Source organism: Pongo pygmaeus, chromosome 16 (assembly GCF_028885625.2).
Source record: "Pongo pygmaeus isolate AG05252 chromosome 16, NHGRI_mPonPyg2-v2.0_pri, whole genome shotgun sequence".
Taxonomy (NCBI): domain Eukaryota; kingdom Metazoa; phylum Chordata; class Mammalia; order Primates; family Hominidae; genus Pongo; species Pongo pygmaeus.
Window position 1 is genome coordinate 105,102,504 of NC_072389.2, and position 24,719 is coordinate 105,127,222.

General features: G+C 36.7%; 1 protein-coding gene across 10 annotated transcripts in view; it reads left to right on the forward strand.

Annotated features, from left to right (window-relative positions):
* The window catches only part of LRRC28 (leucine rich repeat containing 28), a 136,231-nt gene that overhangs the window by 103,077 nt on the left and 8,435 nt on the right, over positions 1–24,719 (forward strand). For all 10 annotated transcript variants that reach the window (XM_054450756.2, XM_054450755.2, XM_063653027.1 and 7 more), the window contains 2 exons: positions 8,157–8,332; positions 9,930–10,089. In XM_054450756.2, the coding sequence (XP_054306731.1) occupies positions 8,157–8,332; positions 9,930–10,089 (336 nt within the window). The remainder of the gene's footprint in view (positions 1–8,156; positions 8,333–9,929; positions 10,090–24,719) is intronic.

The following is a 24,719-nucleotide window of genomic DNA, read 5'->3' on the forward strand; positions in this document are numbered from 1 at the left end:
ACTTGTGACTGACCTTCCCTTCCCCACTTCAGCAGCCAAGTGAACACCCTGGAGGCAACCTAATCAGCATATTTAACTCTCCCCTTCTAGTCCCCATCATCCTGCATGACTTGGCCCATGCTATGAGTAGTTCTGGCAAGAAAAGGGATGACAATAAGTGTATACATAGAAGACAGCTGTTCCCCCCGTTGGTATAGCATAACTGCAGGGGCAGTCCTAGGAGTAGTGGCCTTCTTTTGGGAAAACTTATGCAGTTATCTTGGGAAAGCCCAAGATGAGTTCAGTGCCTATACAGGCTGATGGACTCCAAGCTGAGAGATGTATTCTGGAACCTTCTGTGAAGCAAAGATAATAGAATAGGTGTTCTTAGTTTTTAGCTCAGTGATTTTTCTACAGCTGATTATGTCACAGCTGTGATACTATGTAGTCATTAATCCTAATGAGTTCTTAAAGGATCATTAATATAGCCTAATTCTTCCAGGTGGCGAATAAAATGCCTGCAATCACCATGGTACATAGAATGATGCAAGTAAGCTCCAAAGCTGAAGGCACTTTTTCCCACACCAAAACCTTCAGAGACCACACTGAAATGTGATCTGCATCTCTGCTACAATTAAGGAGTAGCTTTTGTTTAAGAAAAAGTGCCTTATACTTTGTTGTTTAGATATAGATGTTATTGACTACTAGAAAGTTCTATTTGTGCTAAGTAGAGAGATATTTTTAAATCTTTGACTTGGTGTCTGGTAGCAGTGGTAGTGAATTTGATGAGAACTCCAAATCTTTTTTAAAAAAACAAATCACTAGGGGAAAATACACAAATTATTAGGTAGTAGTCTACTTTTTTATTATTAAACTTTTGTTATAGTAATAGAGAAATAAAATTATTAACAGGATAATATCAAGCAACCAGTTTTCTAATAGTAGTATTGAGGTAATAAGCAGTCCTACTTACAAATGGCCTATAATCTAAAGGCATTTTTAGCCTGTTGGTTTAACTCAAACAAAACTCAGAATGCTTTCTTCATAGAAACAGCTCTGGCCACTACATTCCTAAGCAAACTCATTAAAGAGTCATTTGACCTATTTTGCACCCCCAAAATTATACTTATAATAATATTTCTATGGCAAAATGTGTTCAGAATTTTAATAGATGATAACTACTGAAGCTTTGACAACAAGCATTAAGAATCTCCTTTCTTCTGCCTCTTTTATCTGTTGGATATATGAAAAGGGACTTCCCAGTTCCAGTTCAAAGTAGTGTTGCTTAGTGCCTCAGCCTAAAGGAAAGGAGGGGGAAGGGGTAGTAGCACAAGGGCCTGGGGGAAATCTAGTGAAAGGACATACATGTGTTTAAAGCCTAGAAAGTGCCCTCCTTGATTCAGAACACGAATTTTGGTCCAGTTGTTCCTTCAGTGAACATTTATTGAGCAACTACTCTGTTTGGTCACTGTATGAGATAATGGCTATACAATGATAAGCTAAGCAATGCAGTACCTGCCCTCATGGACCTTCTGATCTAGCCAGGGAGTCAAGCAAACCCTAAATAATTTAACAAACTTGGTACTGGTTCTCTTTAAGGAGGTAATATTTAATCTGAGACCTGAAAGATCAACTCCCTTGGTTCTTCACTGCTATCATATATTGCATCTGACCTAGATGTAGGCTTGGGATATAAGAACAGTTTCTGCTGTGCTGTACAAGCTCTGAAACAATTACAGTACCCTTTTCAGATTGAGGGTCTAAGGATTAGAGCAACAACTGAGCAAAATGAACACAGCTTTAGGTACTTGTGGGACAATATAAGAAAAGTCTGAGATATATATGTGTTTATCTCAGATTCACATCTCAGAGGGAGAATAGAGAGAGAATGGGGTATAAAACTTATAAACAGGTATAAAAACAGCAAATAACAAATGTTGCAGTTTTAAGAAATCTCAGAAGTCTCATAAAATTATCTTTCGTATTCAAGGAAATGCAAACAAAGTTAGCTTCTCCTTATTCTATGTTTATTTGTCAAATAATTTGTGAACATTAGCAAATCAGCACAGTGCTAGAAATTGTGGGAAAAACAAAGATAGTTTAAATGTTTATCTTGATATGCAAAAATAACTGTAATACAAATAATAAATACCCTAAGAGAGGTAGAGTGATGGAAATGTATAGCATGGAACTGTGTTTTATAACCTAGCTTCAAAGCCACACACTGTCGTTTCTGTTATATCCTGTTGATTACACAGGTCAACCCTATTCACAGTAGGAGGGGACTACATGGAGAGTGACCACTAGGAGCGAGGACCACTGGGGACCCGCTTGGAGACTGGCTGTCACAGCTTCATGGCATCTATACTATTTGCTAGCCTCATGGAAAAGAATGATCTTTATTTTTTCTGGGTTTTTCTTGTTATTACAGGAGTAAATGTCCTCAATCTTCTACATTGTAGCCAGAAAGAGAGGTTCATCCCATGTTAGAATTTTAGAGAATGGTAATTGGCACATATACTTACTGAGGAGAACTTAATGGTAAAAGTAATCCTGTACAGGATGATTTTTTCCAGTTGTTTAATTATGTAAGAAAAAAAAAACCAAGCCACTGCTTTGCTTTTTATTGTGTAAATAAGCAATTATAGCTGGATTTGTGTCCAAATTGGTTAAATACTATTCTAATGGTTTATTAATATGACCACTGAGAGTAATAGAGTTGTTTGTATGAGAAATGTATTCTGAGTTAAACCAATATACTAAAAGTAGTCCATTTTTATGTAGGGGCTTCCTGCCCCCAGTATCGGATACCTGAAACACACTTCCGTGGAGCAGGACCAAAATGGCCTGGCTGCAGATGAAAGTACTCAAGTGTGATTGAAACTGTCATTTAAGAGACCGAGTTTGCAGTTTGACGCCCATGAAGTTAGTTGTTGTTAAAACAAAAATATTAATTACGTTTAAGTGTTAGCAGAATATAAGAGAACCCAGGGTCTCTACAATATAACTTTCACAATATCTAGGAAACATTCCAAAATTACAAGACATGTAAAGAATCAGGAAAATGTGACCCATTCTCAAGAAGAAAGATGACCAGCAGAGACTCCAACTTGAGATGACCCAGATTGTTGAAGTGACAGACATTTCAAAGCAACTGTTGCAATTATTCTCAATGAAGTAATGAATGAAAAGGCCAGAAAACTAGAGACTAAAAAAAAGGAAATTCTAGAATTGAAAACAGTGTCTGAAGTAAAAAAATTAACTTGATGGACTTCATGGCAGAATGGTTGGAACAGAGGAAATGTCCCTGAGCTGGAGACAGCTCAGTAGAAATGATCCAATCTGAAGGACACATAGAAAAGACATTGAAAACAAAAATGAACACAGCATCAGGGACCTGCTAGCCAATATAAAAGAATCTTATGCATGTATAATTGGCATCCTAGAAGGAAAATAGGGAGAGAATGGGTAACGTCAGTAACAAACATGTTTGAAGAAATAATGTTTAAAAATTTCCCAAATTTGATGAGAAACAAATTTACATTTTCAAGAAGCATAGCAAATCCTAAGCAGTATAAATTCAAAGAAAACCATGCGTAGGCAAAGCTAATGAAAACAAAAGATAAAAAGAAAATTTCGAAAGCAACTAGAGAAATAACATTACATACAAAGGAGTAATTCAGAAAGATTGTTAATTTCTCATCAGAAACTTTGAAGTCCAGAAAACAATGCAACTACATTTTATAAGTGCTAAAGAAAAAAGTCAACTCAGAATTATATAAATACATTCTCAGAACAAAACTTAGCCTTACGTAGCTCTGCCAAGATGACAGACTTTGTCCAAGCCAAGGTTTATTCTTTCTAGGTGACATAGTTTCTTTCCATCTCCATATCCACTTCTCCCTTTTCCTTTTACTTTTAAGCTGAAGAAAAACTTTTTTGCTAAAAAGGAGAAGGATAAATCGGTAGTAGTTCCCACAAAAATGGACATGTAGATGACACAGCATACTTTCTGAAGGAGAAAAGGTCATTATTTGGGTACTATCAAAAGTCATGCAGATCTCACTCCCCTTTCAGTCTATTATATATTAATGTCTGTCTCTCCTCACTATACTAGGCCCAGTTCTGATCTTAAATATGTTCCTCACAAATGTATATGCTCATATGTACCAAATACACAATTTTTATGGAGGCACAATTTGTAGTAGCTCCACACTACAAACAGCCCAAATGTCCATCATTACTGCACAGCAGTGAAAATTAATAAACTACAGTACACAAAGCAACATGGATGAATTCCAGAAGTATAATGTTGACAAAAGAAACCAGGCACAGCAACCTTCATGCTATTCAAAAAGGCCAAACCAGACTATAGTGTTAGAATTTGGAATAGTGCTTCCCTTTGGGGTATGGGTTTTGCTTAGCAGTGGGACCCAAGGTGGTCTTCTGAGGTTCTTGTTCTTGACCTTGGTGGTGATTAGTGTGTTCATCTTGTGAAAATCACAGAGCAATTGTGATTTGTGTACTTTTCTATATGATTATATTTTTAAATAATGTTTTAAATATTTTAAAGTTTACCTTAAAATATCGATAATTTATTCAACATTATATTAAAGAAAAACATGATTATATTGGTATGTTAAGAAAAACTTTTGATGATTTTGTATGATTTCTGATTTTGATGAATTCTGTAGCCACATATAATAATAATTTTTATATTAAATGATGATGTATTCAAACTATGGCCATTAAAATCAGGAATAGGAGAGGAGTGAGGGCCCACTGTCACCACTGCCATCTGTCTAATGCAATAAGATGGAAAAAAAGGAAATAGACATTATAAATACTGGGAAAAAAGAACCAGAAAGACCTTTATAGGTAATATGCTTGAATACCTAGAAAACTCAAGATATGCTACCAAAAAAAATCTTTCAGACACATAAAAGAATTTAGTAAGGTGGCTAAATATAAGATAGCATACAAAGATTAGCAGCTTTTCTTTATGTCTTCATAAATTAGAAATCAAAGTTAGGGGGAAAATGTCATTTATATTTGTACCACACATTTAAATATACAGTAATAAGTATCACAAGAAAGGAACAGAATGTATATGAAGAAAATTGTGAAATTTTTATTAAAGGATAGGATATAAAGCACTAGGTGGATAGTACAGACATACCATATTTGCAAATAAGGAAATTTATTATCAAATTACCTGTCTTAACATAGAAATCGATGTTAATTCTAATCCAAATCTCTGGAAGGCTTTAGGGAAATAGAGATAAAATAATTGTAAAGTTCAAATTGAGTGGTAACTGAGAATTACAAGAAAAAAATTGAACAATAATAGTTAGGGCAGACTTGTCAAATGATAGAATCTTCTATAAAGTATTGTAATCAAAACAATATAGAACTGACACAGAATTAAACTGATACATCACTGAAACAGACTAAAGACTCCAGAAAGCAATGCCAGTGTATTTGGGAACTTAATAGGATAAAGAGAACAGTTCAATTCAGAGGTAAATGATAGTGTTATTTAATAATGCTACCCGTATTATTTTTCCATTTGGAAAAAAAAAGCTATATCCTATTTTATATTATATAACCAAGTAAGACAGATAGATAAAACATCTACATGTAAAGGCCAGGTGCGGTGGTTCATACCTGTAATCCCAGCACTTTGGGAAGCCGAGGCAGGACAATCACTTGAGGTCAGAAGTTCAAGACCAGCCTGACCAACATGGTGAAACCCCATCTCTGCTACAAATACAAACTAACCGGATGTGGTGGCGGGTGCCTGTAATCCTAGCTACTTGGGAGGCTGAGGCAGGAGAATCACTTGAACCTGGGAGGCAGAGGTTGCAATGAGTTGAGATCACAGACTGTACTCCAGCCTAGGTGACAGAGCAAGGCTCTGTCTTAAAAAAAAAAAAAAAATCTACATGTAAAAATACAATAAACATACTGGAAGAAACTTTAGGATAATATATGCACAGTCTTCAAATCAGGGTAACCCTCTTAAGAAATTCAGAAAAATGTAGATACCATGAAGGAAATAAGTGGATAGATTTCACATCAGAAAAGAATGCTGACAAAGGGAACCATATGCAAAGTTAAAAGACAAAAACATTTTTGTCGATAAATATTTCAGTGCATATGACAAAGGATTGTTATCGCCAATATGAAAGTTCCTACAAATTGATATATTTTAATTTAATAGAAAATGAGGTAAGGGATGGACATGGACAGTTTACAGAAGAAGAAATACAAATGGCCAGCAAGCCTAACAAAAGGTGATCAAACTCATTAGTAACCAAGGAGACATTTCCATTAATCAGCCTAGCAAAAACTAAAATGACTGATAACATCCAGTTCTGATGATGGTGTGGGGAAATGGATACTTTCTTAACAATCTTTTTGGAAAGATCTCAGGCATTTAAAATGTTCATTTTTCATGGCCAGTGGTCTCAGTTTGGGAATTTTACTATAATAAAAACATCTGTGAATTGGAATGTATGTAAGATTTATTGTGATGTTGTATGTGTAGTAGGAGGGAAAACATTGAAACCAGGATAAACATAATGAATAAATTAATAAACTGGTTCATCCATAGTATGGAATATTACAAAAGGAATTCTCTAAATCTATCTTGATTGGCATAAAGATTATGTGAACAAAATTGCATCTCAGAATTATTTGCTTTAGGAACTAACAGAGAAAGCCACTGGCTTCTTACCCATAATGATATTCCATACCTCTTCTGTTTATCTCAAGCTCTCATTTTCAAGACCCTAAAGACATCCCCATTTCTGTTTCTTTCTGTATTTGGGTTCTCTTTACCACTTATCAGTCCCTTTCCTGTCTACCATACTGTGGTCAGATATTTGGTAAAAAACAAAACAAAACAAAGAAAAAAAACCACACCTAGCAGTCTTCCCCGTGAATTAAAACCATCTAACTTCAGCTAATGTTCCTGGCCTCCTTCCCCTGTCCATCCATCCGCTGCATCCCTGTTTCCAGCACTGTTGAAACCAAGACGTAGCCATATTCTTTCAGGCTTCTGTACTGCTGCATATGCTGTTCCCTCTGCTTGGAATGCTCATAACACATTTCCATTTATTCCAGGTGAGTTGAACATTAAGTCAGATATTGTCTTATCTTTAAAATCTCCCCTAATTCCCTGGACAGAGTCAGTCAACCCTTCTTTGCCCCCACATTAGAATAATTGTAATGATTTTCTCCCAAAGGAAGGGTTCATTCTTGTTTTTCTTAATTTAAGTATCTTAACTGACTGGCATATAGTAAGTGCTCTGGAAATGTTTTCTGATGGAGAGAAGGAACAAATGAAGAAACTTTTAAAAAATAAATGAATCAAGGGCTTCTGGCTTCCAGTCCTGTCCCCTAAGCTTCATTGCTTGTATCTGGTCAAAGTTAGTGATGTTATTTCATGTTGTCTTCAGAGCCAAGGTTTGTTGGCCATCTGTTTGTCATTAGACAAGAAAAGTATTGAGGCTCTTAGGTTACCCAATGGTTTCACACAAGAAATAGAATGAGATTGGATTTGTGAGTTTCAGTAACACTGCAGTGTGAGGAACGAGGACATCTCTGCCTTCTGGTTATGAGTGGCTGCAGGGAATAGGGCATGACTTGGCTTATTGAGTATGCCAAGAATATTTTCCCCACAAGTTTATGGAAGGATCCAATGAAGTTATCTTCTGCCATTTAAAATCTATTTGCTTTGTGGGTTTAAGTTTTCCTGTACAAAAATTCTATTAAACCAAGGTGCTGTTACTCAACAAAGTACTCTTTTTTTTCTTTTAATTTTGAGAGTTTTCAAAAAGACACATACTTGGAGAGGGTAATAAAATTGGGAAAAGTAAAATTAACAAAGCAAATTGTGTACGGCCTAAGAAGGAAAGTTCCTTTAAAGTTCATCCTTGCTGGAAGTGACTGGGCCTCAGCAATGATTTAGCTGAGTTCCAACTGATGAGTTTGAATTGCTGGGCCAGGTTTTATGAAGGAACCCGGGATAGCATCTGTTCACTTTGAAAAGAATTCTGGTAATTCAGCAGTGTCATAAATTTTCAAACTTATATTTTGATTAACACATTTTATTGGCACCCATATTCTTTTCCTTATTGCTAATAATACTGTGAATGTGTGTCTTTCTTCAGCTGTGGTGCTCCCATTCAAGTTTCCGAGGTGAAGCTGCTTTCCTTTTCATCAGGGCAGCGAACCGTGTTCCTCCCAGCTGAGGTGAAGGCCATAGGGACGGAGCATGATCACGTCCTCCCTCTGCAGGAATTGGCCATGAGAAGTCTGTATCGTACCTACCACAGCTTGCTGAAAGGTACGTGGGACTTCTGGTTTTCTTATTTTTCTGTCTCATTTAGTGAACATTGTGCTTTGTGCACCTGTTTTGGCTTTCATCTTTAAAAAAAAAAATTTTGTGGTAAAATACACATAACACGAAAGTAACCATTTTATCCATCTTTAAGTGTACAGTTCAGTGGCATTAAGTACATTCACATTATTGTGCAACAGGATTTTTCTAATAAGAAAAATAGTTTTGATATTTTATTAACACTGATCACTTTAGCACCCCCTACAGACACAGAGAAGCATTCTTAAAAACGTGGTTGTCAGTTGCAAAGCACGGTGCTTAAAAGTTCAAGTTTCGAGTAAGGAACTTGGTGTTTGGGAATGTGTATTTGGTTGAAGTAAAAGGCTGGCAGTAGGGGAAATTTGGAAAGATCCTGTCCTTAAAGTTGGATACATCAGTAGAGCAGGTTTTTGCCTTGCCGCCTCCTCGCATCTCAGCACTATGTAGACCCAAAGGAGGTAGAAGTACTGGGAGCCGTTGGCAGTATTGCCGCAGCGTGCCAGCTAAAATTTGGAAAGGATTTGGCAGTGCATAGATTTGATGGGTATTGTGGGTGTATGTCTGAAATGCTTTAAGACAGCACTAGGCAATATTAATAGGAAAAATACATTCAGGTGTCTTTAAAACTGTGAAATGTTTCATCTTTACTTAAAAAACAGAGTCCATACAAAAACATCTCACATTAACCTTCCAGAAATGCCTAGTGCAAAGTTAAGTTGGTTTTAAAAGCTAAACAGAAAATTATAGTTGTTCACCAATCAGTAAATTCCATTTTTCTAAGTGTTATTGATGAGTCTGGACAGATATAAAAGGTAAAAAGATGATTTGTATTTCCTTCCCAAAGATGAGTTGATAATTTTTAGATTTCACCTCAGCACGACCATTTCTCACTCTGTTGGATGTTCATCATCAGTAGAAACCCAGTGTAAGTGTGTCTTCAAGATTGCCTGGGCCACTGGGATGTTTTACTTTAAATGTCTCTTTTGTGTAGCTCAGACTAAGCTGGGAAGGAAGCTCCCTGTTTTTATTAATGACAGCTCATGAGAGTAAGAAAAGCAAAGGCTTGGTTTCATTATTTTTCATTCTTTTTTTATTTCCTCCTTTTCATTCTCTTCAATAAATATGATTTAGCGTTGATGGAAGATTGATACTAAATGCCTGATAGATTAGGGAGAACTTAATGAAAGTCAGTTTTAGTCATCAGTTCCAAAAATTCTCTGACTCTTATTAAAGTTTCAAAATCCTCTGTGGGTGAATTATTCCTTTTTGATCTTTGTTCTTAAAAAATATTTTATCTCACTTATTCCTTGCCTCTACCTCAGGACAGCTTCTGGCTCTTAAAATGAGTGAATTTGTATTTTCTTTTAGTATCAAAAATATAAAAAAAAATTTCATTTTCAAATGATGTTAGATTTTTATTCAGTGTATATCAATCAGATAACAGAATTTTCAACATGAAGTACTTTTAAGTAACTGAACTTATTTGGTAACAAATATTTTAAGAAGCCTAGTTTAAGGAAGTCTGATCTTTTACTTGTGTGCGTGATTTTCTCTTGTGTTCCAGATTTGAACTTTCTGTCTCCAATCTCATTACCCAGAAGTCTCCTGGAGCTGCTGCACTGCCCTCTGGGGCACTGTCATCGGTGTAGTGAGCCTATGTTTACCATCGTCTACCCCAAGCTCTTTCCCTTGAGAGAGACGCCAATGGCAGGGCTGCACCAGTGGTAATCATGCCTAAGTGGGCACCAGGGTTTACACCCAGGCAAGGGGTGCCGGGTGGGGAGGGGAGAGGCTGTGCATGAAAGCATTAAGTCAGTGGTTTTAAAGGAGCATAACATGCTTCCTGAGAAACAGCTAAATGAAACAATGCTCACTTTCAACATCACAAGAAAACTGGACTTACCTTTATTAATTTTTTGGTCATGTGCTGGATAGTTTTATTGTATATATTATTTAGAGGAGCTCATTCTTTGTGAGAATGTTTTCCTGCTATTTCCCTATTCACAGTAGCCTTTAGGCAATAAGGGATGCAAGAAAAAGAAATGTGTTACATAACCGGATGAGCCCAGCTCTTTTGCTTAGTTGGTGTTGCTAACTGAAAATGTGTGATTGAGTTCCCTCTGTGTGTGTGTGTGTTTGTGTGCATGCGCACACACACACATTTCTGTTTTTAATTTCTAACCCTTCCAAGTGGCATTCTCATGCCACTCTTTATTTCTTGGCACATTGCCTTGAATTTGTTAAGAATGTTCACTAAGTAAAACCCCAATAGTGCTACTTTAAAAAAAGGATAGTAGTTAAAGATAGGCTCTCAAATGAAAAATTCTCCATTTGCACAACCTTAGTTTATGGGCTTCCTAAATTTAGGAAACTAAATTTAAACTTTTTCTAAGTTTGAATTTTTTAAGTAAAAAAAAGTACTATAGTACCTCATTTATCACCATCAAATGTATTTCATATGAGTAAATTTTCCACGTAACTGAAGCCATTACCCTCTTTCAATGCCGAAAAGCATTTCGCTTGTAATCATGTTAACAGAAACCTTTCCAAGATTTTCTTTCCCTCCTCCGTTTCCTAATCCGTGCAAGATAGGCAATATGGGGCAGTGTTCAGAGCATGGACTTTGCACCCGGCAAGCCTGGCCCTTCTGTTGTGAGAACGTGGGCAGGCTGTGGGACTTCTCAAAATGGGGATACAACAGCCTGCGTGGCAGGGCCATGTGAGGCTTGGCAGATGAGAAAGGCACACACCTGGCACGTAAGAGGTATTCAACAAATGGTAGTTCCCATTTACATAGGTCTACTCACTCCGTCCCAAAACCGTGTTTATCTTTTTCTTCCTCTGGATAATCCTGTTTTGCTATATTTCAGTTCCTATTTCAATCTTCTGTATCTTTAATGTTTCCTGCTTACAAGAGCCCTCCTCCAGATCTTTCTAATTTGCTACTTCTAAGGTGATCAGATAACCAGATTTGGTGGAATTACATTTAAATTAGAATAAAAATAATTGAATTGGGTTCTGAGTGTATTACTACATGAATAAAATTAACAAATAAAATAGATACGTTTATGAGAATCTTACAGTGGTGAAGTGCACAGGCCCTGATTCCGACTCCACAAGGCCACCTCAGGCAACTTACTGACCATCCCTGAGCTTAGTCTTTTCATCAATAGAATGGGAATAATAATAATATCTATTTAATAGGGTCATTGTGAGAATTAAATGTGATCATCCCTGTGAAGAGCCCAGGATGGTGTCTGGCAAGTAATAAAAAGCAAATGTTAACTATTATTATCTATTTTTGTAGTTCAGAGACTTTTTATTTCTTATTTTTGCTGTGTTTTTAGCAAATGATCTTTATATTAGCAAGATATCATCACAGGAAAATCTTAACTAATTCATTAAACTACAGTTCAAACCTTTATGCATTGTTATTATACAATTTCCTATAGAAGACATTTCCTTATTGAAAATATGAAAATGTAAACAAAATGATAGGGTCAGGATGCTCAGTAGCCAATCAAATTCTGAATACCTGTTTTTAAAATTAAACTTTTTTAATCATGGCAATTCATTTATGAAAATAAAGTAGATTCTTCAAATGAAATCACTTTTATGTTATCTTTATATGAAATTTGGGGAATTTAGTCAGTACTTGCATTTTCCATTTACTGTTTAATTTCCCTGATACAACTTAGAAATGTAGTATGACTAATCTATTGTTTCAGAACATAAATATTATTAATTTCATAAAATGAGTATATCAAGTACATAGGACTAAGGCAATGTCCTTTTCTTGCATAAAGCCAGAGTGCCTCTGTTTATAGCAGAGATGAAATGCCAAGATACAAACATGGATTTCTGTGAGAAGTTAATGGTAGGGTCTGAAATTGAGAGTTTGTGGCTTTCATTCAGCCCACCAGGCTGTGCTCCTTCCCATGTTGCCATGGAGATTGTATTAAAAGCATCGGCTTCAGTTTCTACCATAGTCTTAAAAGTACTTTCTTTTGTAATTGAAAACCAAATACTTGAATCTCCAGTAGCTTGTTGCTGAAAATATTTTTTAATATCATAAACTCTAAAAGATCTTTCTAAGTTTTCTAATATATTCAGTTGTTTGCATTGCTTGTCATAAAATACATTATATCAGCCAATATCTAAATTAATGTGAACATCTGGCATTATTTCAAAAAGGAACATATTGAATATTCTTCTAAAATACCAAATTCAGTGGAAGTGTTAGTTTCAACCTAAATTTAATACAGAGTGAAGTAAAAAGAAATGACAGTATTTTGCATAAACAGTAAATACCCAAACTTTCAAATATATATAGCAAAGAAGAATAGCTAGTAAATTCATGACTTTTGATCCTGTAGGCATAGCAAATTTTCATTTTCAAAACTTATTGTTCATTTATTAAAATGGAGAACTTCAACATAGAAGATTATTTCTTAGTAAAATAACATGTGTCTCTTTTCCCAAGCGTGTATGGGTCTCACAAGTTCCGTATTTCCCAGTAGGAAACCAGGCTACCCAGAGTTTTTCAGGGGCATTAGATTAGTTTGCCAGGGATGCTGCAACAAAGTGCTGCAAACTGTGTAACTTAAACAACAGAAATTTATTGTATCTCAGTTTTGGAGGCTGGAAGTCCAAGATCAAGGTGTCAGCAGGGTTGGTTCCTTCTGAGGCTGTGAGGGAGGGATCTGTTCCAGGCCTCCATGGCTTGTAGATGACCATCTTCTCCCTTCGTCTCTTCACATCATTTCCCTTTATGAATGTCTGTCTCTGTGCACAAGTTTTCTCTTTTTATAAGGACACCATTCATATTGGATTAGGGCCTACCCTAATGACCTCATCTTACCTAACTATTATATATACAAGGACATTGTTCCCAAATAAGGTCTCTATATTAGTCAGCACAGGCTGCCATAACAAAATGACAGGGTGGCTTAAACAGTAGAAATTATTTTCCCATAGTTCTGGAGGAAAGAAGTCTGAAATCAAGGGGTCAGCATGGTTGCGTTCTGGTGAGGGCTCTCTTCCTAGCTTGCAGGCAACCAACTTCTCATTGTCTCCTTACGTGGCAGAGAATGTCTCTTCTTATAAGGGCACAAATCCTATCATGAGGATTCCACCTCATGACCTCATTTAAACCAGTTATCTCCCAAAGACCTCCTCTCCAAATGCCCTCACGTTGGGGGTTTGGGCTTCAACATACGAATTTAGGAAGGAAACAGTCCAGTCCATAATAGTCACATTATGAGATACTAGAGGTTAGGACTAAAACAGGAATTTTGGGGGCTATACAATTCAACCCATAACAGTCTGCACTCTGGCCCCACTGAGATAAGAAAAAAAAATGTTTTCTCCTGCTGTTATATAGTCACTCAATACTGAATATAACACTGTATGCTTCACTTCTTGTCACCAAAATTTGTGGGAAGTTCTCCCCACCAGCAACCAGTCACTTCTCCAGTAGACACTAGCTGGGTGTCCTGTAAGTCCATCAGTTTCTAGACACTATCTTACTGGAGATAGCATTAGATCCCACAGGTTAAGGGCTCAGTCCCACAAGACTGCCTCCACTTAAGATGCTAGTTGCAAGTTGTAGATTGTCACCTGTACTTCTGACCAACCAGCTATAAAATTAGGGTTCCCAATACCTTCTTCTCATGTTCAGTTAATGTGTTAGAGTGGCTCACAGAGCTCATGGAAACACGTAATTGTTTTATCTGTTTTATTCTGCTCTAACAGAGTAATTGAGATTGGGTAATTTATAAAGAAAAGAGGTTTATTTGGCTCATGCTTTTGGAGCCTGGGATTTTTTTATCGAGTGGCCACGTCTGGTGAGGGCCATCTTGCTGCATCATAACATGTCAGAAGGGCAGAAGGCACAAGAGACAAAGAAAATCAGACCAAACTCGTCCTTTTAATCAGGAACCCCCTCCCACGATAACTAACCCACTCCTGTGATAACGGCACTCATGAGGGCAGAGCTCTCATGACCTAATCACCTCTTAAAGGCCTTACCTTCTAATATTGTCATATTGGCAATTAAATGTCAACATAAACTTTGGAGGGGACATTCAAACCATAGCACTTGAGTTTACTGGTTTATTATAAAAGATACAGGTGAACAGCCAGATGGAAGAGACGTATAAAGCAAGGCTTGTGGGAATAAATATGGAATTTTCATGCCTTCTCTGGGCATGCCATCTTCCAGCTATCCCAGAGCTCTCCAAACCAGTCCTTTGGGCTTTTATGGAGGCTTCATTACATAGATGTGATTAATTAAACCATTGATGATTGGTGATTGGCACAACTTTCAGCCCCCCTCCCCTCCCCAAAGGTCAGGGATGGGGCTAAAAGTCCCAACCCTCTAATTATGTCTTGGTCTTTCTGGTGACCAGCACACATCCTGAAGCTACCTAGGGATTCCCCAGCCACCAGTTGTCTCATTAGCATATGAATGATACTCTAATCACTTAGGAGATTCCAGAGTTTTAGGAGCCATATGTCAGGAAACAGGGTCTAAGACTAAATATATATTTCACAATACCACATCCCCCAAAACTCATGTCCTCACATGCAGAATAAATTCATCCCATCCCATGCCCAGAAAGTCCTAAATCTATTTCAGCATCAACCCTTAAGTTCAAAATCTCATCTTAGATATCTAAATCAGGTATGGGTCAGGACATAATTCATCCTGGGGCAAAACTCTCCAGCTGTGAACCTATGAAACCAGATAACAATTTATCTGCTTCTAGCATGTAATGGTGGGACAGGAATAGGATAGACATTCCTATTCCACAAGTGAGAATGCTAGAAGGAAAAAAGGGGCCGCAGGTCTCAAGTCTAAAATCTAGAAGGTGAAATTCCATTAGAGTTTAAGGCTTAAGAATAATCCTCTTTGGCTCCACACTCTGTTCTCTGGGCCCAGTGGGGTGGTAATCACACCCCCTTAGTCCTGGATGAACCAAAGAGGTTGCCCTGCCCCTGGAATTGAGAAGGTTGCCCTACCCTTGGGCTTTTTCTTCTCTTTAAGGATAACATATGTTTGCATCTAGGTAGTTCTTTTGGCCATCCTGCCTAAAATCCCAGAAGTCTGACAGCATTTCTTCATCTCATCCCATTTCTGTCCTTTTCAGTACAAGCTAGCAGTATTTTTGCTGAAATAGTTGATGATCCACAAGTCACATACCTAATCTGTTTGCAAACCATTGTCCAGCCACACTGTTGGTGTTCTCTTTCATGTTTTACAATATGAATAGGCTGAGAATTTTCCAAATCTTCAAGTTCTGATTCCTTACACTTAATAATAATGTGCTCAATTTATCTCTCTCCTCTTGTATTTTACTCACATCTATAAGCAGCAAGAAGAAACCAAGCTGTGCCTTCAACACTTTGCTTAGAAATCTCCTCAGCCAAATATCCAAGTTATCACTTACAAATTCTGCTTTCCATCCAACAGAACACAATTCACTCAAATCCTTTGCTACTTTATAACAAGGATCACCTTTCTTCCAGTTTCCAATAATACATTCCTCATTTGCAGTCTGAGACCTCACCAGAAGCATCTTTAACATTTTTATTTCTAGCAACATTCTGTTCCTGACAATGTATTTTCTAAGACATTAGAAACTTTATAGCTCCTGCCTTTCTTTTGTGAGCCCTCACTAGAGTCTTCTTTATCTCTCCCAATAATCTCTTTTCTGTCACACACCTCAAAACTCTTCCAGCCTCTATTCATTACCCTATGTCAAAGCCACTTCCACATTTTTAGGTATTTGTCACAGCAGCATCCCACTTCCCTGATAGCAGAATGTCTCACATTGAAAGAGAGAGAATGACTGATTTTAGGAAATTGGCTCACACAATTGCAAAGGCTGGCAAGTTCAGAACTGTGGGGCAGACTGGCAGCCTGGACGTTGAGGTAAGAGTTGAAGTTGCAGTGTTGAGTCTGAATTCTGCGGGGCACCAGGCTGGAAACTTAGACAGGGATTCTTTATTGCAGTCTTAGGGAGAATACCTTCTACTTTGTTGCTCTTAAGGCCTTCAACTAATTGGATGAGGCCCACCCACACTATGGAGGGTAATCTGCTCAACTGAGAGTGTACTGATTTAAATGTTAATCATATCTTTAAAAAATACCTTTACAGCAACAGCTAGGCTAGTATTTGACCAAACAAATGGGCTCCATAGCCTAACCAAGTTGACACATAAAATTAACTAAAAGGTCTTACTTTAATCACCAGGGTATTTTGAGACAGGAACTGTAGATAGGCTGGTATCCCAATGTTTCTTCCCATATTGCTGGGTTAAGCTTTAGCCATAACAGGTAGTACAGAGTGCATTCAGGCTTTATTGCTGTGTTATCTCTGCTTTTGTGTAATAAGCCATGGTGTGCAATGGAAGAACCAGTAGTCCTAGGGATAAAGAGATCTAGTTTGGAAGTTGAGCTATATTACTTTTCTTAGTACTGTAAGATAGGTACTATCGTTAAGTTGAATCATACAAGTCATATGCATATGGTCCAACCTGTGATATCCCTTTTACAGGGCAAACAGGTACAGGAAGATTGCAAACTGGGCCAAGGTGTCATAGCAGAGCTGGGATTTGAACCCCGTAGTCTGGCTCCAAATCTGTGTTTTAGCCACTGTGCTGTTCAATTAGCTACTAAGTGGACCAGCATATTAGCATAGAGAAATCTTGAAATAAATAAACTTGTAAATAATGAGTTTAAATATACTTTCAACTCATAAACTCATAAATACAAAATTAAATATTCTCTAACATTCTGAACAAGATACTTTTGAAATATATGTGTATGTGTATGTATGTACATATACACACACACGTACATGTGTGTGTATGGTTTGGGTGTTTGCACTAAAAAGTCCGGAAGGATGGAGCTCCAACTCTTCACTATGAGTATCTTGGGAAGGGGGGAATGTAGAGTTATGAGGTAGTCAGGTGGAAGGGGAACTTTCATTTTCAACTCTATATACTTGGGATATAATTTTACAAGTCTACAAAACAATATTTGAAAAAAATTATTTCTAGAAGCATTGAAAAAGCCCTTTGCCTAAAACTGTATACATATTAAAAAAGAAAAGGAAAGATTGTTATGGCAAATTTTTTTGTTCGATTAAAAATGTTTTTAAGCAAGTTGCATAAAAGATTGCATAGTGTGATCCAGTCTTTGTCAAGCAATTATAGGTGTGAATATATGTGTATATCTATGTGCACATATATAGTAAATACATGCACATACACACATATTGAAACAATTGTATGTATATAGAAAAAGTCTTAGGAAGGACTCATACACCAAAGTAACAGTGGTTTCCTTTGAGTAGTGTTAAATTTTTGTAACTGGTATTGCTTTAGAAATTAAAAATATTTTTAATTATTAAAACATGAGTATGCCAGGTGCCTGTAATCCCAGCTGCTGGGAGGCTGAGGCGGAATTGCTTGAACCTGGGAGGCTGAGGCAGAATTGCTTGAACCTGGGAGGCAGAGGTTGCAGTGAGCTGAGATCACGCCACTGCACTCGAGGCTGGGTGATAGAGCAAGACTCTGTCTCAAAAACAAAAACAAAACATTAGTATGCCAATGGCTTCTTGTAAAAAAAAATTTTCAGGTTACTTCCAAGTAACTCAAAAGACTCATCCTCTTGTTTATTAATTTATCCAGTTGGTCAGCAAACACACTTCGAGCATCTACTGCCAGCCGGGCGCTGTGGTAGGTGAGGGCGCCATGGGCTTCAGTCAGGCCACTTTCAAGCTCAGATTTGCATAGCTTGGTTCTTTCAGGAATTCTTGGTCTTCTGGGCCAGAGTGATTCTGTGAGAGTGCCAAATGTCTGAGTGATTGTTGTGCCTTGAGATAGAGACCTGTTTGTTAGAGGGCCTGCAAAACTGACTTGGTCTTACAGTTTCCTTTTGTCTTTCAGAACAACTAATACTCCCTTCTCCCACTCACTAGTAGTTTATTTTTAAAATAAGCTCTTTTATATAATTCTTATCTGGTTTCCTCACTTATGAAATGTTTCATATTTCCTTACCCTTGCTTTTTGTGGCTATTGCTTCTTTGAAGCCAAGTAATATCAGTCACACCAACATTATTTGCATACTCATTTTGGGGATTTTTTTTCCTTTTGGCAGAAGCCTATTCATTGGCACCCTCTTAAGGTGACTTATGAAATTTCTCACAAGTGAAATAGTCTTCAAAAATTTAAGTAAATTGTTCTTAACTGTTTCTTCCTCCTTATAACTTCAAAAATTATTTGTTGACCATCTGTCATGGGCTGTGCTCTGCAGTAGGTACTGAAAATTCTGCTTTGACCCCACCACCTAATTCTTTTCTCATACATATCTCATTCCAAATGTCTAGGGCAAGGACACAATCAAGAAAGAAGTCTGCTTGACGTTTCTGTTTTTGTTTCTGCACACAGAATCGTCCCATGAGAGACAGTCACTACTAACATAAATGCAACAAGCAGATACAATATGTTATTAGATGATTCTTGAATAAGTTAATATGTACACAAGCTCAGGATTTTAACTTTGTCTTATAAATACTGTTTTTTCTTTTGGCTTGACTTTCTGTATGAGTCAAAATATATGCTTTGTGTTTTTAATCAGGAAACATATTTGCAGAAAAAAATCCCACATTTCTTATGATTTTTGTGGGCTCCAGTATGTGCCAACAGCATTGTGATTTCGTTCTTTTAAGGAATAGTGGTATTTCTGTATTTCAAAACCAAGCTGAAATGCTCTTTCTTCTGCCTTGCCTGTAAATATGCTCAGAGATTCTAAAGCAACAAATGTCATGTCTGATGTTCTTTGTAGAAGTTGTCAGCATCTTTTTCTTAACTGTAGAGCTTATTGCTTAGCTCAAAGTGTTTCCCCAGACCTCTGATGTCTCTGGTGCCACAGTTCTGGATTTTAAAGGACTTAACCAACATGAATCCATTCTTAAGGCAGAAGATTTGTTGGTGTACTTGTAATAACTCAGATTATTAATACAACAAGCAGATACAATATGTTATTAGATGAGTCTCCCAAAAGCAAATAAGTACACAGCCTTGGGATTTATTTGTTGCACAAATATGACACCTCCAGGTTACTCCACTCCCATGAGCTTCATAAGGAGTTAATGATGATCCAAAGGACATTATCCTTTAATGAGTGTAAATCCCGTATCTTCATGGAATTGAATGCTTTTGCTTGGGAGCTGTTTTAGTCCATTCTTATGCTGCTGTGCAGAAATACCCAAGACTGGGTAATTTATAAAGGAAAGAGGTTTAATTGACTCACAGTTCCACATGGCTGAGGAGGCCTCAGGAAACTTACAGTCATGGCTCGAGGGGAAGCAAACACGTCCTTCTTCACATAGCAGCAGGAGAGAGAATTGCTGAGCAAAGAGGGAAAGGACCTTATAAAACCATCAGATCTCATGAGAACTCACTCACTATCACGCAAACAGGAGCATGGGGGTAACCACTCCCCCCGTGATTTAATTACCTCCCACCGGGTCCTTCCCACGACACATGGGGATTATGGGAATTACAGTTCAAGATGATATTTGGGTGGGGATGCAGCTAACCCATATGAGGAGCTTTATTTTTAAAAACTAAATGGCTGTGATATGAAATGTATCCCTTGTATGAATGATTTGCATTTAACATAATTATCTTTTGATCTCTGTGTTAAGTTTCATCAGCTAATCCCCCAAAATGCACTTTTTGTGTCTGTGGTTCTTTTCAATTGTGATTTATTCAAATGTATACATCCTGGTATAGCATAAAAATTATTGGAACTAGGGTTCTAACCAACTTCAGTTTTTAAAAAAATTATTTAAAAAATTTTTTTCATTTCTAATTTTTGTGGGTACAAAGTAGATATATATATTTACGGGGTACTTGAGATGTTTGATACAGGCATGCAATGCATAATAATCACATCATGAAAATCACATTCCCTCAAGCATTTATTCTTTGTATTACTAACAATGCAATTATACAATTTTAGTTACTTTAAAATGCACAATTAAATTACTGACTGTAGTCACCCTGTTGTGCTATCAAATACTAGGTCTTATTCATTCTTTCTGATTACTTTTTGTACCCATTAACCATTACCCAACCAACTTTAATTTTTTAAAATTAGAGGTAATGCAAAAGTATCTAATAACTCAAAATTTACAGAATTTCCTGAGTTAAGAAAGAAAATTCGAAAGTGATGCTTGCCTTTTTGCTTTCCTAAAGATGTCATTTGAAAACAAGTCTTCTGTTTTGATAAAGTTAAATTAATCCATTTCAATTTTATAGTAATACTTTTTGTGTTCTAAGAAATCTTTACCTACCCCCAAGGTCATGAAGCCTATATAATTCTCTGTTAATATAATTATAAGTCTCTGTTCCATTCAGTTGATCTGTGTCTATCTCTTAGTCAATAGCAAACTGTCTTAATTACTATAGTTAGATTATGGTAGGCCTTAATATCAGGTTGAGTGATACTTCCACTTTGCTTTTCCCTTTCAGAATTGTCTTAGCTATTCTAGGCCCTACACTTTTCCACTGATTTTTAGAATAAATTTATCTTTGTCTCCAAAAAGCCTTGTTGAGATTTTCATAAGAATTGCTTTAACTTTATAGATTAATTTGGAGACAGTTGACATATATACTATGTTGAATTTTCTAATGCATGAACATGATGTGTCTCTCCATTTATTTAGGTCTTTTACTTCTTTCATCAGCATCTTATAATTTTTAGCATATATATCATTAAACGCTTTCCTAAGTTTATATCAAAATATTTCACTTTTTTGTGTGCTTATAAATGATACTGTTTTAAAATTTCAATTTCCATGTGTTCATTGTTAGCATATGGGAATGTTACTGATTTTCATATTTGGATTGTGTATGTTATAGCCTTGCTGAACTGGCATATTAGTTCTAGGAGTATTTTTTGTAGATGCCTTGGGATTTTCTGCATAGAAAATCATGTCATGCTGTCTGCTAAGGAATAGTTTTATTTCTTCCCTTCCAATCTGTATGCCTTTGTTTCTTTTTCTTGCCTTATAGCAGTAGTTAGAACTTCAAGTACTATGCTGACTAAGGTCGTGAAAATAGACATCCTTGCCTTGTTCCAATCTTTTTTTTTTTTTTTTTTGAGATGGAGTCTCGCTCTGTCGCCCAGGCTGGAGTGCAGTGGCATGATCTCGGCTCACTCTGCCTCCTGGGTTCATACCATTCTCCTGCCTCAGCCTCCCAAGTAGCTGGGACTACAGGCGCCCACCACCACGCCTGGCTAAATTTTTTTTTGTTTGTTTTTTTAGTAGAGACAGGGTTTTACTGTATTAGCCAAGATGGTCTTGATCTCCTGACCTTGTGATCTGCTCACCTCGGCCTCCCAAAGTGCTGGGATTACAGGCATGAGCCACCACACCCAACTGCCTTGTTCCCAGTCTTAAAGGGAAAACACTCAGCGTTTCACTGTTAAGTATAATGTGTTAACTATAATAATGTATATAATGTGTTAAGTATAATATAATTTTAATCTGTTAAGCATAATGTGTTAACCCTACTGATAAGTAGGGGTTTTTGGTATGTTCTCTTTATTAAATTAAGGAAGATTTCCTCTCTATGTAGTTTGCTGAGAGTTTTAATCAAGACAAAGTGTTCAATTTTGTTAAATGCTTCTTCTGAGTCCATTGATATGATCATATGGTTTTTCTTTTGCCTGTTGATACGGTGGGTGGTGCTGATTATCAAATATTGAACTAGCCTCACATGCCTGGAATAACTCCCACTTGATCATGATGTGTAATTCTTTTTGTACATTTCTTTAATTTGTTAATACTTTGTTGAAGATTTTAAAATCTTTGTTAATGAAAGATACTGGTCTGTAATTTTCTGTTTTTGTATTATCCTTGTCTAGTTCTGGAGTCAGGATAATACTGGCCTCATTAAATGAGTTAGGAAGTGTTCCTCTTCTTCTGTTTTTTCCTGAAGAAATTGTGTAAAACTTTTCAAAAATTTATTTTTTTACTCTTTGTTAGAATTCTCCAGTGAAACCATCTGGGCAGGGAAATTTGTTTTCTTTTTCAAATTATAAATTCAATCTATTTAATGGTTGTAAGACTATTCGGGTTGTCTGTTTCATCTCAGTTGAGTTTTGGTAGTTTGTGGTTTTCTAGACACTGGTCTGTTTCTTCTAAGTTGTCAGATTTATTAGTATAAAGTTGTCCCTAGTATTCCTATACATCTTTTTAATGGCTGTAGGATCTGTGGTGATATCACCTGCTTCATTTCTAATATTAATTCGTGTGTTCTCTCTTTTTATCTTTGCCAGTCTTGGTCAAGATTTATCAGTTTTATTGTTATTCATAATCCTAGTGATTGATTTCATTGGTTTCTCCTCTTTATTATTTACTATTCTTCTTCTTGCTTTGGGCTTATTTTGTTTTCTTTTTAGGTTTTTAAAAGCTAAAAGAGGACATTTATAGCACTAAGTACTTACATTAGAAAAAAGGAAAAGTCTCAAATCAATAATCTAGGCTTCTTTGTAATGTAAGCATTTAGTGCTATAAATTTCCCTCAGCACTACTGTCTCTAGCTGTGTACCAAAATCTTTGATTTTTGAATCATATTTTCATCTTCATTCAGTTTGTGTATGTTTTAAGTTCCTTTGAGATTTCCTTTCTGACCTATGGAAGTGTGGTCATTTGATCCATGGGTCAAAGAACTGTGGTGTTTAATTTCTATATGTTTGAAGATTTTCCTCTTGTCTTTTTGTTATTGGTTTCTAGTTTGATTCTATTATAGTCAAAGAACATACTCTATGATTTTTCCTTGCTTTAAACTTAAATTGTTCTTCATTCTGTAGTTTCCTGGTAGAAATATGAGTTATTGATTTTAGACCTTTCTTTTCTAGTATGTGTGTTTAGTACTGTAAGTTTTCCTTTAAGTACTGCTTTGGCTGCATCCTATTACTTTTTGATGACTTGTATTTTATTTTCATTTAGTTGAAAAAAAAATTTTTTTATACTTTAAGTTCTATGGTACATGTGCACAAAGTGCAGGTTTGTTACATATGTATACATGTGCCATGTTGGTGTGCTGCACCCATTAACTCATCATTTACATTAGGTATATCTCCTAATGCTATCCCTCCCCCCTCCCCCCACCCCACAACAGGCCCTGGTGTGTGATGTTCCCTACTCTGTGTCCAAGTGTTCTCATTGTTCAATTCCCACCTGTGAGTGAGGACATGTGGTGTTTGGTTTTTTGTCCTTGCGATACTTTGCTGAGAATCATGGTTTCCAGCTTCATCCATGTCCCTACAAAGGACATGAACTCATCCTTTTTTATGGCTGCATAGTATTCCATGTTGTGTATGAGCCACATTTTCTTAATCCAGTCTATCATTGATGGACATTTGGGTTGGTTCCAAGTCTTTGCTATTGTGAATAGTGCTGCAATAAACATAGGTGTTCATGTGTCTTTATAGCAGCTTGATTTATAATCCTCTGGATATATACCCAGTAATGGGATGGCTGGATCAAATGGTATTTCTAGTTCTAGATCCTTGAGGAATCGCCACACTGCCTTCCACAATGGTTGAACTAGTTTACAGTCCCACCAACAGTGTAAAAAGTGTTCCTATTTCTCCACATCCTCTCCAGCACCTGTTGTTTCCAGACTTTTTAATGATCGCCATTCTAACTGGTGTGAGATGGTATCTCATTGTGGTTTTGATTTACATTTTTGTGATGGCCAGTGATCATGAGCATTTTTTCATGTGTCTGTTGGCTGCATAAATGTATTTTTTTGAGAAGTGTCTGTTCATATTCTTTGCCCACTTTTTGATGGGGTTGTTTTTTGCTTGTAAATTTGTTTGAGTTATTTGTAAATTCTGGGTATTAGCCCTTTGTCAGATGAGTAGATTGCAAAAATTTTCTCCCATTCTGTAGGTTGCCTGTTCACTCTGATGGTAGTTTCTTTTGCTGTGCAGAAGCTCTTTAGTTTAGTTAGACCCCATTTGTCAATTTTGGCTTTTGTTGCCATTGCTTTTGGTGTTTTAGACATGAAGTCCTTGCCCATGCCTATGTCCTGAATGGTATTGCCTAGGTTTTCTTCTAGGGTTTTTATGGTTTTAGGTCTAACGTTTAAGTCTTTAATCCATCTTGAATTAATTTTTGTATAAGGTGTAAGGAAGGGATCCAGTTTCAGCTTTCTACATATGGCTAGCCAGTTTTCCCAGCACCATTTATTAAATAGGGAATCCTTTCCCCATTTCTTGTTTTTGACAGGTTTGTCAAAGATCAGATGGTTGTAGATGTGT